The 16,568-nt window shown below is 35.8% G+C and overlaps 1 protein-coding gene across 1 annotated transcript; it reads right to left on the reverse strand.

Annotated features, from left to right (window-relative positions):
* Positions 1-11,699: 11,699 nt before the first annotated feature.
* Positions 11,700-16,130, reverse strand: LOC128559479 (uncharacterized). The gene is made up of 3 exons (XM_053551235.1): positions 16,046-16,130; positions 14,611-14,779; positions 11,700-11,836 (listed from the first exon to the last, which is right to left on the reverse strand). Exons 1-3 carry the CDS (start codon positions 16,104-16,106, stop codon positions 11,725-11,727), a joined length of 342 nt encoding a protein of 113 aa, XP_053407210.1. The 5' UTR covers positions 16,107-16,130; the 3' UTR covers positions 11,700-11,724.
* Between the last annotated feature and the right edge of the window lie 438 nt (positions 16,131-16,568).

Raw genomic sequence — 16,568 nt, forward strand, 5'->3', positions numbered from 1 at the left:
TATTAGTATTTTCTACACGGGGAAAGAATGAATTTATGATTGAAAGTCTGAGAAATCACCAGTTTTCGTTTGAAAAAGGACTCAGATCGGTTTATTACGTGCCGGGCGTACCACCAGTTTTATACTTCAGTAAGCGTCTGTTGATTTGATCATGACTGATCAAGTCGGCAAACGCTTTGAAATAAGATAACACGCTAACAGGTTATAACACACTAAATAGTTGTTGTTCTTTATTCTATATAAAATTGACCTATTTCCAATGACCGCAGCACACATCAGGACCCATTTTAAATTTCTGTAACTTACATTTTCTTGAAGAATATTGTCAGTGCTAACTAATAATCAAAAGAAAAGTGGGGGTCATGTTTGATGCAAGAAAAATAATTTCAGTCAAACACACAAACTGCAAAATCAGCTAAAAAATGAGACCCCAAATTATACTGGTGGTGTATGATCTAAGTTTACATGAATTTTTTTTTTATGTTGTTATTTCGTTATGAAAATGCTACCTACATGTCAAGCATAGACTTGTCATGTGATTTTAGCAAAAAAATTGCAAAGAAAGTAAGGAAAATAGCTCTACAGAGCAAAAAAAACTGAGGACTATTTGTGTCCGCCATTATGCGACTACCATTTTTTTTCGCGCCATTTTTCTATTTAGTGTCTGTATGCATAACACGAGATGACGCGGGATTATCCCAAGTTGCCATTCTGTGTATTTTATAGTTGTTTGATGAGACAGAATTCTAACTCCAACATTGGAAAATTAAGGTCGAATCCTGCGGGTCTGTTTTGAATTTTGCTTACTTCATTCAAAAATGACCTTGGGACAGAAGTAAAACCTACCTACATTTTTTCCACAATATGTAATCTAAAGAATGATGGCAAAATAGAGAACTTTTACCGCATGTAACTCAGTATTTTTAAAGATGTCTAACTCTACCACTTCTGTTTCAGAGGTAAATTCACTTTGAACAGCAAGAAATCGCTTATCAAATGATTTTTTTCCACTTTTATACAATATATCAATAACAAGTCTTGAAAGAAGTAAAAACTTACAAGAAAAAAGGGGGAAAAATTTGGTCCCAGTGGAGCTTGAACCTACGCACCCCCTCCCCCCACCCTTTATGGTAGGAATTGAATACTTTTTAAAAAGGAGGTACTCTATTATGAGCCTAATACCATAACTTAATATTTTTTTCTACGCTAAATGAAGCGTGACTGAGGCTCAAGAAGTATTCGAATTAGTCTTATTCGAAAACACAAGCATCTTTTTCAATTGATAAAAAGTTAAATTGAGGTTTTTACGTTGCAAAACCCCATCGTATGTGATGTTCACGTTGACGTAACTGAAAACGTTAACGTTGTGGTGTTAAGCGTATGTAAATGAACCCCGTGAATTTTGTATGACGTGGACTGCAGCACGAGCTACACGTCCTGACAACGGCCGCAAGTATTAGTCAATGAGCCAGACCCGGTAATTTTGGCTAGCGGTACCATCCGAGGGGAATAAATCTCATTGCCATTTTTGGAAAGGTTATCATCTGACAAGTCAGAAACTATGAGATAGCATCGCAGTGGTGGTAGCTTTTTTGTGCGTTATTAGCCGTGTAGTAACACCACCCCAAAATAGACTTCTATCAGACATTAGAAGACTTTCTATTTCAAACTAACGGTTCTCTCTTATTATTGACTATATTTGCTTGGCAATCCGTAGACAAATGGCTCAGTTTATTTATTTCATAGAATTGTTGTTGAAATGTTGCCTTTCTAGCATTTAGTGTTAGCAATTGCAGGTACACATGGACATAATTTTGTTTAATAAAATGCAGTTAGAAAGGTCTTTTTGCTCATTCTCATATTAACATGTCATGTTTAGATACATCTATTTGAAGAAAATTTAATCATGAACTGTAACAATATTCACTTATGGTCCATGTTATTACGTTAGATGTTTTTATAATTCATTATTATGACTAACCTTTATCCAAAGCAGCAAACCAAAAGATGTCGAATATTAGGGAAATATTTTACTAGTTTCTTCTTGCATACTGGCTACAAATACATCAATTATACGTCTTAAACGATTTTAATTTTCATGATTTTGTCTTTCAATGTGTTGTATAGATATAAATGTAAAATAACTGTGTATAAACTGCATATAAATGTGGTTTTAAATGGGTAATCCGTCAGTCATACCAGATAGTAACATGATGAGACGCCATACATGCCTTCCCCAATGATCTCACCTGCTAAATAACATATTCCATATTATAATACAATCTGAACGACATATGTGCAATAATTCATATGCCTACCTTAGTTATTATTTAGCTCACCTGAGCGTGAAGTGCTCGGTGCGTGAGTGTTATCGCTCACCATCTGTCGTCCGTCCGTCCGTCCACATTTTTCTTCAGATGACAGCTACTCTGAAACTATTGACCAGAATTACACCAAGGCCCTCTATCAAGTTTATTCAAATGTTTTAGCTTGCCTCGTTATGGGACCGTAAGAGTTAAAAATAGAAAAAAAAAACAAACATTTAAATGACTTCTTCTTCTGAACGACTTGGATCTTCATCACACTTTGTCTGTAGCATCAATATAAGTTCCTCACCAATATTTGATCGAATTGGGGCGCGTACCACATTTTTGGGCCTATAGAGCTAGAAATAGAAAATAAACACATTATTTAGACTCTCCGCATAAGAGACATCATCTCATCATTTGCTTGAATGATCTTCACCAAATTGGTCTGTAGCATCATTATAAGGTATTCCCCCAATTTCGTAGAAATGCTGGTACTTGGACCCTTTAAGGGGCTGCTAGATCTAGAAACAGAAATCCCTTTAAACAACATCTTCTTAGAAATATCATAGAAAGGTATCATACTGTACCTTGGCACATACACTTTGCACCGATACCAAGACTTTTTAAATGACACATTGAATTGGGAAGCAGCAGTACGCTAAAGATAGTGCGTAAGGGCCACCTTGCATGAAGAAGAGTGTGTGTGTTCGGGTTTAACGTCTTTTCAACAATTTTTCAGTCATATAAACGACGGTGTCTACTTGTAGCAGTGAGCACAATGCCCAACTTTATAGTGCTGCCTCACTGGAATATCACGCCGTAGACACTTTGCATGCTACCCCACCCAGTCACATTATACTGACACCGGGCTGACCAGTCCAAGCACTATCCTCTTAATGCTGAGCGCCAAGCGAGGAAGCTAATAGTAACATTTTTACGTCTTTGGTATGACGCGGCCGAGGATCGAACCCACAACCTCCCGCACTCGAAGCGGACGCTCTACCACTAGGCTATCAAGGCGGTCGAAAAGGTTGACAACCATGACCACCATCAAATAATACATTAACTCTACTGGGAGTCCAGCCATTAGCATCAGAGGGCACACTATCATTACTCAAAGACATATCCTAAAGTGTCGTTGTTAACTATACACGCACGGGATTCTCCTGGGCCTTGTGATCGACAGAAATATAATAGAAAGGTATCATACTGTAGCTTGGCACATACACTTTGCACCGATACTAAGACTTTTGAAATGACACATTGAATTTGGAAGCAGCAGTACGCTAAATATAGTGCCGAAACGGACATTTCTTATACATAATTATATACATATGTGCGTAGAAAATAACAGTTTTTACCCGAATTCGGGACACGGAATATTTCTTTGCAATCAACACTGGGATCTATATCAACTTAAAGAAGATAACTGTCAATCCCTTGAGAATCGCAGTTTCCAAACCTCTCTCTCATTATATTATATGAAATAAAGTATTATATCATGTCCACAAGGAGTCTAATATATTTGCCATAAGGAATCTAATATATTTGATCCCGCAATGTTACACCCAGTATGCAAACGCTTTATTCCAACAACATACGTTCTTTGAATGACATCGTTTCACAAACAAGAGGACCAAATTAGCCCTAATTCGATCTCCTGGGTATTAAATTACGACATGACAATATGAAGCCACTGTCTCGGGTGCTCCTATTTTCTTCCTGTTAAATTCAATCCGTATAATAACTATACACGCACGGGGTTCTCCTGGGCCTTGTGATCGGCAGAAATATCATAGAAAGGTATCGTACTGTAGCTTGGTACATACACGTTGCACCGATACTAAGAATTTTGAAATGACACATTGAATTGGGGAGAGCTGTACGCTAAATATAGTGCCGAAACGAACATTTCTTATACATAATTATATACATATGTGCATTTTACCCATATTCGGGACACGGAATGTTTCTTTGCAATCAGCACTTGGATGGTCCAAGAAAACCAACGACTTACTTACATTACGATATAACAATATTAAGCCCCATCCCCGTGCCTTCTCCTTTCAGATTTTTTTCTTCAGTTAAATGACATCGTATGTACAACGAAGTGCGTAATCCCATTTGAAGGAACATAGTAGGAAATAACATGGTTAAGTTACTAAAGGAGTGAAATCCTCATAAACGTTCTGCAATACTACTCAAGCAGATTCACAAAGGACAGCTGTATTCATAAAAAGATATGTTTCAAACTATCGCTTAAAACTGGTCAAGCCCCAATGGATGAAAGAATGCAGTCGCTTCGATCAAGTATACAAGGAAGGCCAAAAATCCGAGGCTAGCAATTATAGGCATATATCCTTTGCACGCAATGCCTGTGAAATGATGGAACATATTTTAGATATCAGAGTTATATACTTCTTGGCCTACACAGTCACATATTGATGGAAAACAAGCTTGCAAAGTTTCAAAGCTGTAACTCATAGTTTTTGAGAAAAGGTGGACCTAAACAAAACAAAAAAATTAACCAAGAAGCCAAAATTTTCTAAGTGCTAAAAGAGCCATAATTTTGAAAAAATGCGTATCAGAGTTACGGTTCTTGGCCTACACAGTCACATAATGATGATAAAGAAGTGTGCAAAGTTTCAAGCTGTAGCTCTTACTATTTTTGAGAAAAGGGCGGACCTAAACAAACATTTAAACCAACGCCGACGCCGACGCCGACGCCGACACCGACGCCAACGCCGACAACCAAGTGACAACTTTATCTCGTATATTTTTTCCAAAAATCAGACGAGCTAAAACAATTTACGAAAAACATTTGCCTTGGTATTGGGAAGTATGGGGATTGCCTTGTCCAAAATGACTATTGTAATTTTGGGCATTTGTTCTATTGAATATCGAAATATTTGAATACATATATAGATGAGGCGTTTTAAAGCCTATGAATGTATACTATGCCCCAATTATAACTTCATGTTTATTAACATGTCTATAAATAGATCAAAATGGAACATAGAGAATAAACATTTTTCTAATATTTTCAAATCTAAATATTTCTATCTTTTGCACCAATTACAAATTAGCTGAGAGGGAAAGCATACTGTCCATGTTAAAACATATCTTTTGCCGTGTGAGTTCGAAACTCAGCATCAACATTTAATTTTTATTTCATTTTCGAAACTCAGCATCGACATTTAATTTTTATTTCATTTTTGCATAAACAATTTAGATTCCTTCATGTGCTCTGTGACAACACGATATAAATAAAAATGTCTGAGCACTGCTAAGATTAATGACAAAAAGCACTTCCACAGCAATGTTACCAGACAGAGAGAAGATTATTCACTCAGGTAGTTGATTTTTGTCATTATTCCAAGCCATAAGAGCACTTAAGCACCGGTCGTGATACAAAGCTCTCTGTCAACTCTCTGAACATTCATTTCAATTTAAAGCTTTCAGATAGTCAAATTATCTCCTTTTAGGCTCATACATGTTTCATGTATTGACTTGCAAATGTAGATGCTTAGAATGTATGTTTAACGAAAGAATATGCGAGTAGTATTATGTAACCTTTAACCCTTATCATGCTGAACACGATTGACTGGGCCTTTGCGACCAGGGTAGATCATGTAAGCACCCCTTTTAACAGTTAATGGTATTGTCCAAATTGAAAGATGGAAAAGTTCATTATAGAAATTTAGCAGGGTAATGGTCAAAAGACCCGTAAAGGTGAACGAGCAGCTTATTCGTGGAAAATCCTTATCACTACAGTCTGCCACGAATTTCAATGAATTTCAATGACTAAGATATCAATCAGCTCGGAATGCCAGCGTTCTGTGACATTACGGACTACAAAAATAAAAACTAACATCTTCGTTAATATCACTGAGTTTGTTGGACAGTACATTAGACCATTATGTCGAAATATAGGGATACTACTACATGATTTAGTGTATTAATATCTGCAGAAGCCCAAGACATTGTTTGTGATTATCTATTATGGCAATACATTGTATTTACACTATGAACGTGGGATATTTAACATTATAAAATTTGTAAAAAGATCCCATGGAAGTATAGAATGCATCCAAGCAAAATAATAGCAGACTCGGTTTGATTGAGTCTGTTCATGAGAGGTAATGGAAAGTGCAACACCTCTCATGCCCCCACCCACCCCACTCCAGCACCGGCTTAAGCGGAATTCTAATATATAGATATTGGACTCCATGATCCCAAAGGACCAGAAAATATAACAACACTGAATCCAAGTTCGGGGAGACATTTTACAGCCGCCACACGACACAAAATTAAAACATGTTTAAAATGCTTCTTTGAATCAAGTACGACTATGTCATGGCACACACTTTTTACAATTTCCTAAGATAATTATCTTATTGAGAATACGCAGCTCTATTCAAACTATATTTGTTGTAGTTCTTGATTGCTGGACATAAATGCTTCCTGTTGTTTATTTTATCATAGTTTTGTACTTTGAACGGATTGAAAATATTATTGCTTATCTCCATTTATGGTGTCAGTTGGTTGGTTGTTGCAACACAAACATGGAGTCATTAACATTTACATGCATTTATTAACTTGCTGAACCAGATAACAGACAAAAAGTCCTGGTAAGTGTTACAATGTATGATTGATATTGATGTAAATTGCAGAAGACATGTCGTACTTATTCATATTATTACAAACAAGTGCAATATTATTTGGCATCGGTATATGAAAACAATCCTTGAACGAGTTACAAGTTATTAAAGGAAAACATTTATGACATCCTCATGTATAACACCTTCATTTATCAATTCAGACAGAAAAATGACAATTCAGAAGACGTGCAAGGTCTCATAAACACGAAGAGTAATAAACAAATGTCAGATGGTTACAGACAATGTATCAAAGAGTTAAGAATTACATCTTTATGAGCTTGGTTATCAGTATATTTCCCAAAATCTATTATTTCTCTAAAGTATTCGCTGTTACAAACATCACAGTTCATGACTCATATTTCTAAAGATTTTTCTAGCCGACAAAGTATTGTTTTGTTACATTTTTCTTCTAAAATAGCAAAAGCAGAGACTTTTCATACATGTGAGTAACTCAAAGAACATTGAACAAGTTAAAACCAGTTTATCTACCGCCAACCTTAATTCGCACCTATTGGATGTAAACGCGTATCGAGTGTATGATATACTGACTAGGGTTAGGGTGAGGTTTAATCGAGGTTTAATAGTGTATGCACAATGCGTATGTACATCCAATATGGGAGAATTCACGCCAACCGTTTAAATAAGGCATACTCAAAATTTGACAAGCCATACATAATCGAACAGACCAACAACGGAGAAATGTGAAGAAATCTACATATCATTTGCACGGCCATGTTTTGATAACCAGTTTCTCCACCCGATTACGTTACAAATTATTTTATTACCTTCATTAATGAAGAGCAGAACAGACATGAATAACATAACATTTACAAAATAGAGGCAAGATCAGTAATGAAAATACAACATATACATAGTACTTATATACATTGTACATTCGCTTTGTGATGCCCATTCTTTTCCCGAGAAATAGGGTCTGGAAAGAGCATTTACGCCGATAGGAATGTCAAGAACCCAAAATAGTCAGATTTTCGCTTTTGGACAATAGGGAAACACTCAATTTATTTTCATTTATTCCACCAATATAAATAAAGTTTTATTCAATTTTGTACAAGCTTTAGCTAGAAGTTTTTTAAATCTTGTCACAAAACTCGTTAAATCATCAAGAACATTTCGACAAATGTAAATGTATAGATATATCTCAAGAAAACATCCGGTGTCCGTTCGCAGTGGGGATGAAACGGACCGATTCATTCATTTTCACCGGAAATGATTATAAATGTATATCAGGCCATGAAAACAATTATAACAGGAATGAAATCGGGTAAAAATGAAATAAGTTTGTATGTACTCGTATAGTCTTGTTCATTACTTCAAAGACGTTTCCGACGATTTACGTATTTCGAAACACTGCTTTAACAAAGAAATCATGCAAACTCTAAACATTTAGACAAACATAATACCAAAGAAGCGGATTATTTTTGCAGTTTTGATATATCTGTTCGTTTTTCATTCTACAAAGTCACATGAATTAGAAGCAATACTGACTAAAATGGCTGCCATTTGGAAATGAAACTTGATGTTTTCAGACCAATATGATGATAAAGAAAAAATTAACAATGGCTAAGATGATGTCTACTAGAAATTGGGTATATAATGCCATTAACTGTTTTCAAAAATGTGCAACTAGAAATATTCCATAAATAGGAAATATTCGCTCAGGGACATTCAGCATTTAGATCTCATATTACGTCTGCTTTCAATTGCCTTGATTATTGTTATTAATATCATTTTGCCAGTAGAAGAGGTTACGATGGAAGATTAACTTAAGCTTGTCTGGCAAATGTGGGATTCATTTTTCTCTTTTGTCATTTTGTTGAGTTTTCTTGTTTAGCTAGATTTAGAGTCACACTGACACTATTTGGCCTCATGGTGACTTTTTCAGCTTTTGATGGCGTAGGAAGACTCCAGGTGTCCCTCCTAGAACTATTTCATTAAGGGCGGGCACCTGGGTAGAACCACCAACCTGCCGTAAGCCAGCTGGATGGTTTCCTCGCATGAAAGAATTCTACACCTCAAGCAAGCTCACGAACCCACAGCGGTGAGGGGCACGTGACTTGAATTATGTGACCTTTGTTACTCGGCCACGAAGTCACCCAGCCCCCATTTTGTTGAGTATTGGAGAACGAGCTACACAACATGTTACAAATTCAGAGAGAATTGATCACAGTTAAACTGTTTGAATCCATAAAGTCTGCATTTTAAAGTCGTTTGCACTTGGGTCTAGATATACCGTTTTCATGGAAGAACGTTTATATAAGCTGTTTAATTAAAACTGATCCACCCTAATTCTCGGGATACATCTGTGTTGAGGTGACGAGCAGAAAGTAATTTTAGCCAAGGCTAGGTGCGTTCGGTAGGATCAAAAGTCAGATGGTATTTCGTGTCCACTCCATAACGTTTCGACTCCTTGAAAATCTAAATGCTTAAATATAGCACAGAATGAGACAACGTGCAGCATGCCGGTTTAAGATTAAAATTGAGGGTCAAACCAAATTTAGTCTTATCAAACTTTATAACAGCAAAGAAGCAACATCAAAAATGTTAAAAAATTTAATCAAAAACATGTTTCGCAAAATTTGTACGACTTTTGCTATTTTTCACTAAAAGATACGGCGTGTGTCGTCAATAATTAAGTGACACCCCCTCCCGCTCCCCCAACCCATGACACACAGATGGAGGACTAACGGTTTTAATCTAAGATATATATTATTACACAATATTTTCACTGCTCTATATATGATAAAGCAATCTTTCAAAAAGCAATACAGAAGCAAAGGAAATTGAATTTCAGATGACTTAAACCAAGCCCACTGCCAAAATAGGATCCAAAGTCTTTTAATTGTCAAGGGAACTGGTTATGAAGCATATTGTAAGAATGAAGGCGTCACGGCTGTTCATATGGTACTACAGTTAAATAGTAAATGCCAGAATAAAGCTTTTGAATCGGTCTGGCAAAATTTGTGTTTTACTCTTCCATGTGTGAGAAGGAAAGCTGTGGAAACAAAATCAAACAGACTAGCAGAACAGAGGAAATGTAAGAAGAAACCTACATATGACTGCAATGTTCTGATAACCAAAGGTTCTTGACCCGATAACGTATACAATGTTTTTATTTTCTCCATTACTTAAGAGCAGAACAGACATGAATAACATAACATTTACAAAATACAGACAAGGACAATGAGGAAAATACATGTACATTGTACATCCACTTTGTAAAGCACATTCTTTATCCCTAGAAATAACTGAAAGGAGCATTTACGCGGAAAGGAATGTCATGTCCCCACACAGTCGGTTTTTTGCGTCGGATTAACATCACTAATTTTCATTCTATTTATTTCACCAGTATAAAAAAAACTTCTGTTGATATTTGACACACTCTAGAATAAAGTGTTTGATATATTGTCACCAAAAATACTGATATACAGTGAAACCCACTACAAAAGGAATTAAATCAGATAAAAATGAAATATAAATGTTTTTATGTAGAGTCTTGTTAATTACTTCAAACTCCACACTGACGATTTTTCTTATTTCGAAACATTGCTTTTTGGCACTTTACAAAGGAATTAGGCCAAATTTTAAAAGTTGAATAAATGTGGACAAAGGTTCGATTTTCCTAGGTAAACAATCTGGAATCTAAAACGTTGGCATATTGACATTAAATGTTAACACAGCCGGCCTGCTTTAAGCATCTGTCCGATCCTAACAGTTACACAAAATCATATGTCGTTCAAACATACCTCACATCTAATTTTAACTTATATTCGACAGTGTACATAATCGAGTCAAGCTCTTGACTCATAACATAATAGTATGGGTTGTTATATTATACTGAATTATGCAACGCCTGTTTAAAATTATGGACAAGTATCTGTCTGGAGTAAAAAGCTGAAATATTTGCAGAAATACCTATTCGGCTTGTTACATATATAATTTACTTAAAAAGTTACTTTGATTTTAAGCTAATGTAATGGACCCGTAATGACAATTTTTATATCCGTTCGATTCCGTAATTTTTGGCATTCGCCGACGGTTACGGAAAGCCATAATAGACAGAATAATAGCGAAAAAGCATTAAGCATGCGCAACAGAACTGGACTTGCCGATTGTGATGATAACGTGAACAGTACCTTAAGATACTATCAAAAGGAGAACCCCTGGGCCCCAGTACCGTTAAGTATATGTATATTTTGATTTAGTTGGTATCAACTTGAGCGGGTATTGTCCTGTATATCCGACTTGTAAATAAAAATAACTGGACTTGTAAATCGTTACATATCAAGTCAAACAAACTATGTTAATTATCATATATCCATTTCCGAAATACATCATTTTGGAATTTGTTCAACTTACAGCCAGTAAACTCGATAAAAAGACCCCTCTCCAGTTATCAAAAATATGAAAGTCTACTGTCATAGATCGGCTGGGACTGGTTGTTTTATTAAAAGGATATCAATCAAATGAATTCAGATGGTTACTAAACAATAAGCCAGACGAAGCAAACTCTTTCATTTGTTTAATCATCACAATTATTTTGTGTTGCTGTAGACGAAAAGTAAAGCAACAAGGAAACAATTATTCTTGAAGACATACGAGGTTTCATCTACCGTACAAACTGGTAAGATCAGACATTCGTTGGAATTTTATTTCTTAAAAGCATCAAGACATTATTATAGCTTCAATCCATGAAAAATCTTTATAGAACTTGTTCGACGTCCATGTGTAACATTCTACCATTCACGTCTGAAGGTTCTGCCATGATCAAAGGAGTATGTGAAACCATGGGAAGGACCACCAGAGCTAGAGCGAAACGAGTAGGAACTTGAAGTACCATCAGGTGAACTGAAAAGAGAGAATGTGACTACATTTGTGTATATGTTTGGAATATAATACTTTCATTATTTTTGTTTGGTTTCGTTCAAGAGTATTTCAGCTACATATGAAGGTCAGTTGACTGAAACAGTGTTCCATGGTTCTTTATTGTGCTAACCCTTTTCCAATGAAGTAACTTGAAATTTCCACGCATGATTCCTTATAGTGGAAACATGTTTCCCTTGAAGTAACGTATGATTCTTTACCATGATGTCCTGTTTCAAGTCAAGTAATTAAAAGTTCCCCGCAAGATTCTTTACAGTGCTTATCTGTTTCTAGAGAAAAAATGTAAGATTACCCCCGCATTATAACTTACAGTAACAACCTGTTTCAAATAAAGTAACGTCAAGGTCTCTAGACGATTTCGTACAGTGTTAACCTGTTTCTGGTGAAGTAACGTAAACCTTCCCCTTATGATTCGTTATAGTTTTAACATGTTTAGAATAAAGTAACGTAAAACTTCACAGCATTATTCCTTACAGTGATAGCATGTTTAGAATGAAATAATGTAAAGCTTCACCGTATGATTCGTTACAGTGTTAAAATAATTCCACTGAAGTAACATAAATCTTTCCCGCATGATTCCTTACAGTATTAACCTAATTCAATTGAAGTAACGTTAACCTTTCCTCCCTGCATGATTCCTTACATTGCTAGCGTTTTAGAATTAAGTACCGTAAACTTTTGAATCCTTATTCCAATGAAGTAGCGTAAAATTCCCGGCATTATTCGTTACAGTGTTAACCTGATTCCACTTAAGTAACACTAACCTTCCCCGCATGATTCGCTACAGTGTTAACCTATTTAGAATGAAGTAACGTTAACATTCCCCGCATGATTTCTTACAGTGCTGGCCTGTTTAGAATGAAGTGACGAAAAGCTTCCCTGCATGATTCATTACAGTATTAACCTGATTAAATTAGAAGAAAGTAGCGCAAACCTTCCCCGCATGATTCGTTACAGTGGTAACCTGTTTAGAATGAAGTAATGTAAAGCTTCCCCGCATGATTCGTTACAGTGTAAACCTGTTTCCAGAAAAGTAGCGTTAACCTTCCCTGCATAACTTCTTACAGAACTAGCCTGTTTAGAATGATATAACGAAAAGCTTCCCCCTTGACTCATTACAGTATTAACCTGTTTAAATTTGAAGAAAGTAGCGGAAACCTTCCCCGCATAATTCGTTACAGTGGTAACCTGTTTAGAATGAAGTAATGTAAAGCTTCCCTGGATGATTCCTTACAGTGATAGCATGTTTAGAATGAAGTAAGGTAAAGCTTCCCCGGATGATTCCTTACAGTGATAGCATGTTTAGAATGAAGTAAGGTAAAACTTCACAGCATTATTCCTTACAGTGATAGCATGTTTAGAATGAAGTAATGTAAAGTTTCACCGCATGATTCGTTACAGTGTTAAAATAATTCCACTGAAGTAACATAAATCTTTCCCGCATGATTCCTTACAGTATTAACCTAATTTAATAGAAGTAACGTTAACCTTTCCTCCCTGCATGATTCCTTACATTGCTAGCGTTTTAGAATTAAGTACTGTAAACTTTTGAATCCTTATTCCGATGAAGTAGCGTAAAATTCCCGGCATTATTCGTTACAGTGTTAACCTGATTCCACTTAAGTAACACTAACCGTCCCCGTATGATTCGCTACAGTGTTAACCTATTTAGAATGAAGTAACGTTAACATTCCCCGCATGATTTCTTACAGTGCTGGCCTGTTTAGAATGAAGTGACGAAAGGCTTCCCTGCATGATTCATTACAGGATTAACCTGATTAAATTAGAAGAAAGTAGCGCAAACCTTCCCCGCATAATTCGTTACAGTGGTAACATGTTTAGAATGAAGTAATGTAAAGCTTCCCCGCATGATTCATTACAGTGAAAACCTGTTTCCAGTAAAGTAGCGTTAACCTTACCTGCATAATTTCTTACAGAACTAGCCTGTTTAGAATGGTAACCTGTTTAGAATGAAGTAATGTAAAGCTTCCCCGCATGATTCGTTACACTGTAAACCTGTTTCCAATGAAGTAACATATAGCTTCCCCGCATGATTCAGATAAGGAGGAGAAATAACCTTATACATCGAGCTAACACGGCTGGGCTTGTAATTACATTCTGATTCACAAACATCAGATACCTTAAGAAAAAGTCAGGTTCATTAAATTCAATTGATCATCGAAAAAACATAATAACATTCCATTGCAAAACGTGAAAATCAACAATTACTTCTTCTGAAATTTGAACACTGCCTACATTATAGGAGTCATATCTGTTTCTTTTCATTATATCTTAATATGTAACAGCTTTCGCTTCTGTATTATATCTAAATACTGTGAAATCATTTTTATTCTCGTAGGACGAATTTTCGCGTATTTCGCGCTAGGACAGATGCGCGAATATAAGACCGCGCTATTATTATTTCTTAATTTTATTTTTTCATTTATAAATTGAAATTGCGCGAATTAAAGCCCGCACGAAATAATCCTTTTTCACGTTTGCGCGAAATTTCATGCCAGCGAATTTAAATGATTTCACAGTACTTAGCAATTTTCCACTTCTACATTTGTTATGATAGCCTCCTAAAATGACCTTTGATTTGTATGATATCAGCACAATATATATATATTTCAGCAATCATGCAGTATAACAAAAACAACAACAATAAAAAAAATCTGATTTCCTGCATACCAATCTTCTCTTTATATATTCTCTTTATATTTACAAATATTATGTACTTATAAACGTAGCCAGTGCCGCCGTTAGCAGTTCTAAATCTCGTTTCGCCGGGACCAAATCTTCTTCCAGCACGAGCTCTTTTCAATCCATCCATAAACATGGCTTTGTTCATTGCCTGGATCCGACCTATGTTTGCCATGATCTGTTTCATGTAGTCCATACCTGGAACTAAACACGAAAGCCAAAATAAATCTTTAGTGTGGCCCACTCTTCCGCCACGTTTTAATTTCTTCAGATTAACAAAGTAATAATGGTTTATGATTAGATGGAACAACGCAGACGGTTAGTATGGTCCAAACTCTACTTCATGAAGATGATTCGAAAATGCAATGTTCAAATTTACTCATGACAGCGCGCGCTTTCAACACAGTTGGACAAGTACTGAACTACGCATACATGTTCCTCTCGAAACTCTCACAAAAGGCCCAGTCTTCCCAGCTGAGCTTTGTTAACTTTCTCTTTCTTTTTATCCAAAAAAATAAAAACACACAGCAAAACATTATGGATCTGCTCACTCCTATTTGAATATATGTGTACGCTATTTATATATCTTTTTTAACTGGCCAATTTAAAAAAAAACATAAATAATTATATACAAAATGTACGATATACATATTATCAGGTCTCTGCCTTGATATGTGTTTTGTCATAATCATATTCAATAACATTTATGAATTATGATTATAGCAGTTACTTACATTATGTTATAATTACATGTAAATATATCGTTGTTATCGTTGTAAAACATTTCGTAACTAGCCATTACGAAATTTTGAAAGTTTTATGTGTCGTTTTGGAGAACGCGCCAATGTGACCAAACAAAACTAAAAAGGCGATAAAACGAAACAGAACGCAACATAACTCAACATTTTATTTCGTGCTGGAGTGCGCGCCATCAACAAAAATTCGTGTTGACGCGTTGGCGCGCACGCTGAGACAAACTGAAAGGTTTCGTTTTGTCGCGTTGGCACGCTCTCCAGTACGCCATAACGAAATGAGCTACATAGCTGTGAGCACGCAAACGTAATATAATGAAACATTTCTTGGCACAACGCGACATAGCAAAATGTCCTAAATTAGCCACCATAGCAAGCAGTTAACTCATCAAAGTAATAAACTCGATTCGATTAAGTCCACTCAAGGTCCAATACCCATCAAGACACTTAGTACCTGTCTTACTGAAATTTCATTATGAAATAACATTGAATGGACTGCAAGACCCCACTGAATAAAAAAATGATAACATTGCCGAGTTCAAGTGTGTGCGATATTTCAAGGTCGCCACATATCAATAAAAGACCACTGTTATTGTTAATCAACTTTACAGGAAAACCGTTAACTTGGACACAGTAACCAGTTGAATAGGGCGCTAAGTGCTAAGTATTAGCAGACAATAGTTTCTACGCGCCATGTTTAATTAAAGCATAAACTCACGTTGTCCTGAACTGCCGACCACAATTACTGCAAATACAACCAAACACAACAGTTTTGCCATGCTTAAGGAAGACTCTGCAACGTCAAAATACCGGTATACTGAAATGTGACCTGTGAAATAACAAAACGGCAGCCAAAATAATATGAACTACCACTGCTCTATTCAGAGCGTACTATTTATCAGAAACTATATTTTAAAAAGTTGCTAAAGCTACTGCAATAAAAGGATAAAATGTTACTGATAGTACATTCAAAATCGCTTATCTTCCTATTGTAATTATTTAATATAATATACCTCTGTTTTGATAAGTTCCTAGTCAATATGGTTGCTATTCAATGGAATTAACAAATGATAATGCAACATGTGTTAAATGAAACGTCATCAACCATTTACCCTCCAGCAACAGCGTGTTTGATGTTTGCATTCATTTTGATAAAGCAAAACAATGAACTGTGAAGCCTGATGTCTGACAATAAAATGCCAACGCTACTGCATAAATCATTTTTTTTATAAATCGTAACG

The sequence above is a fragment of the Mercenaria mercenaria genome, chromosome 9 (genome assembly GCF_021730395.1).
Source record: "Mercenaria mercenaria strain notata chromosome 9, MADL_Memer_1, whole genome shotgun sequence".
In the NCBI taxonomy this organism is placed as follows: Eukaryota; Metazoa; Mollusca; class Bivalvia; order Venerida; family Veneridae; genus Mercenaria; species Mercenaria mercenaria.

What these genes read in the sequence shown, in the direction of transcription:
- LOC128559479 (XM_053551235.1), bottom strand. Translation starts at nt 16,106, where the DNA reads ATGGCAAAACTGTTGTGTTTGGTTGTATTTGCAGTAATTGTGGTCGGC. An exon ending in GGTCGGCAGTTCAGGACAAC is followed by an intron (nt 14,780 to 16,045) that starts GTGAGTTTATGC and finishes TTTCGTGTTTAG; the next exon opens with TTCCAGGTATGGACTACATG. An exon ending in GGCACTGGCTACGTTTATAA is followed by an intron (nt 11,837 to 14,610) that starts GTACATAATATT and finishes CTCTCTTTTCAG; the next exon opens with TTCACCTGATGGTACTTCAA.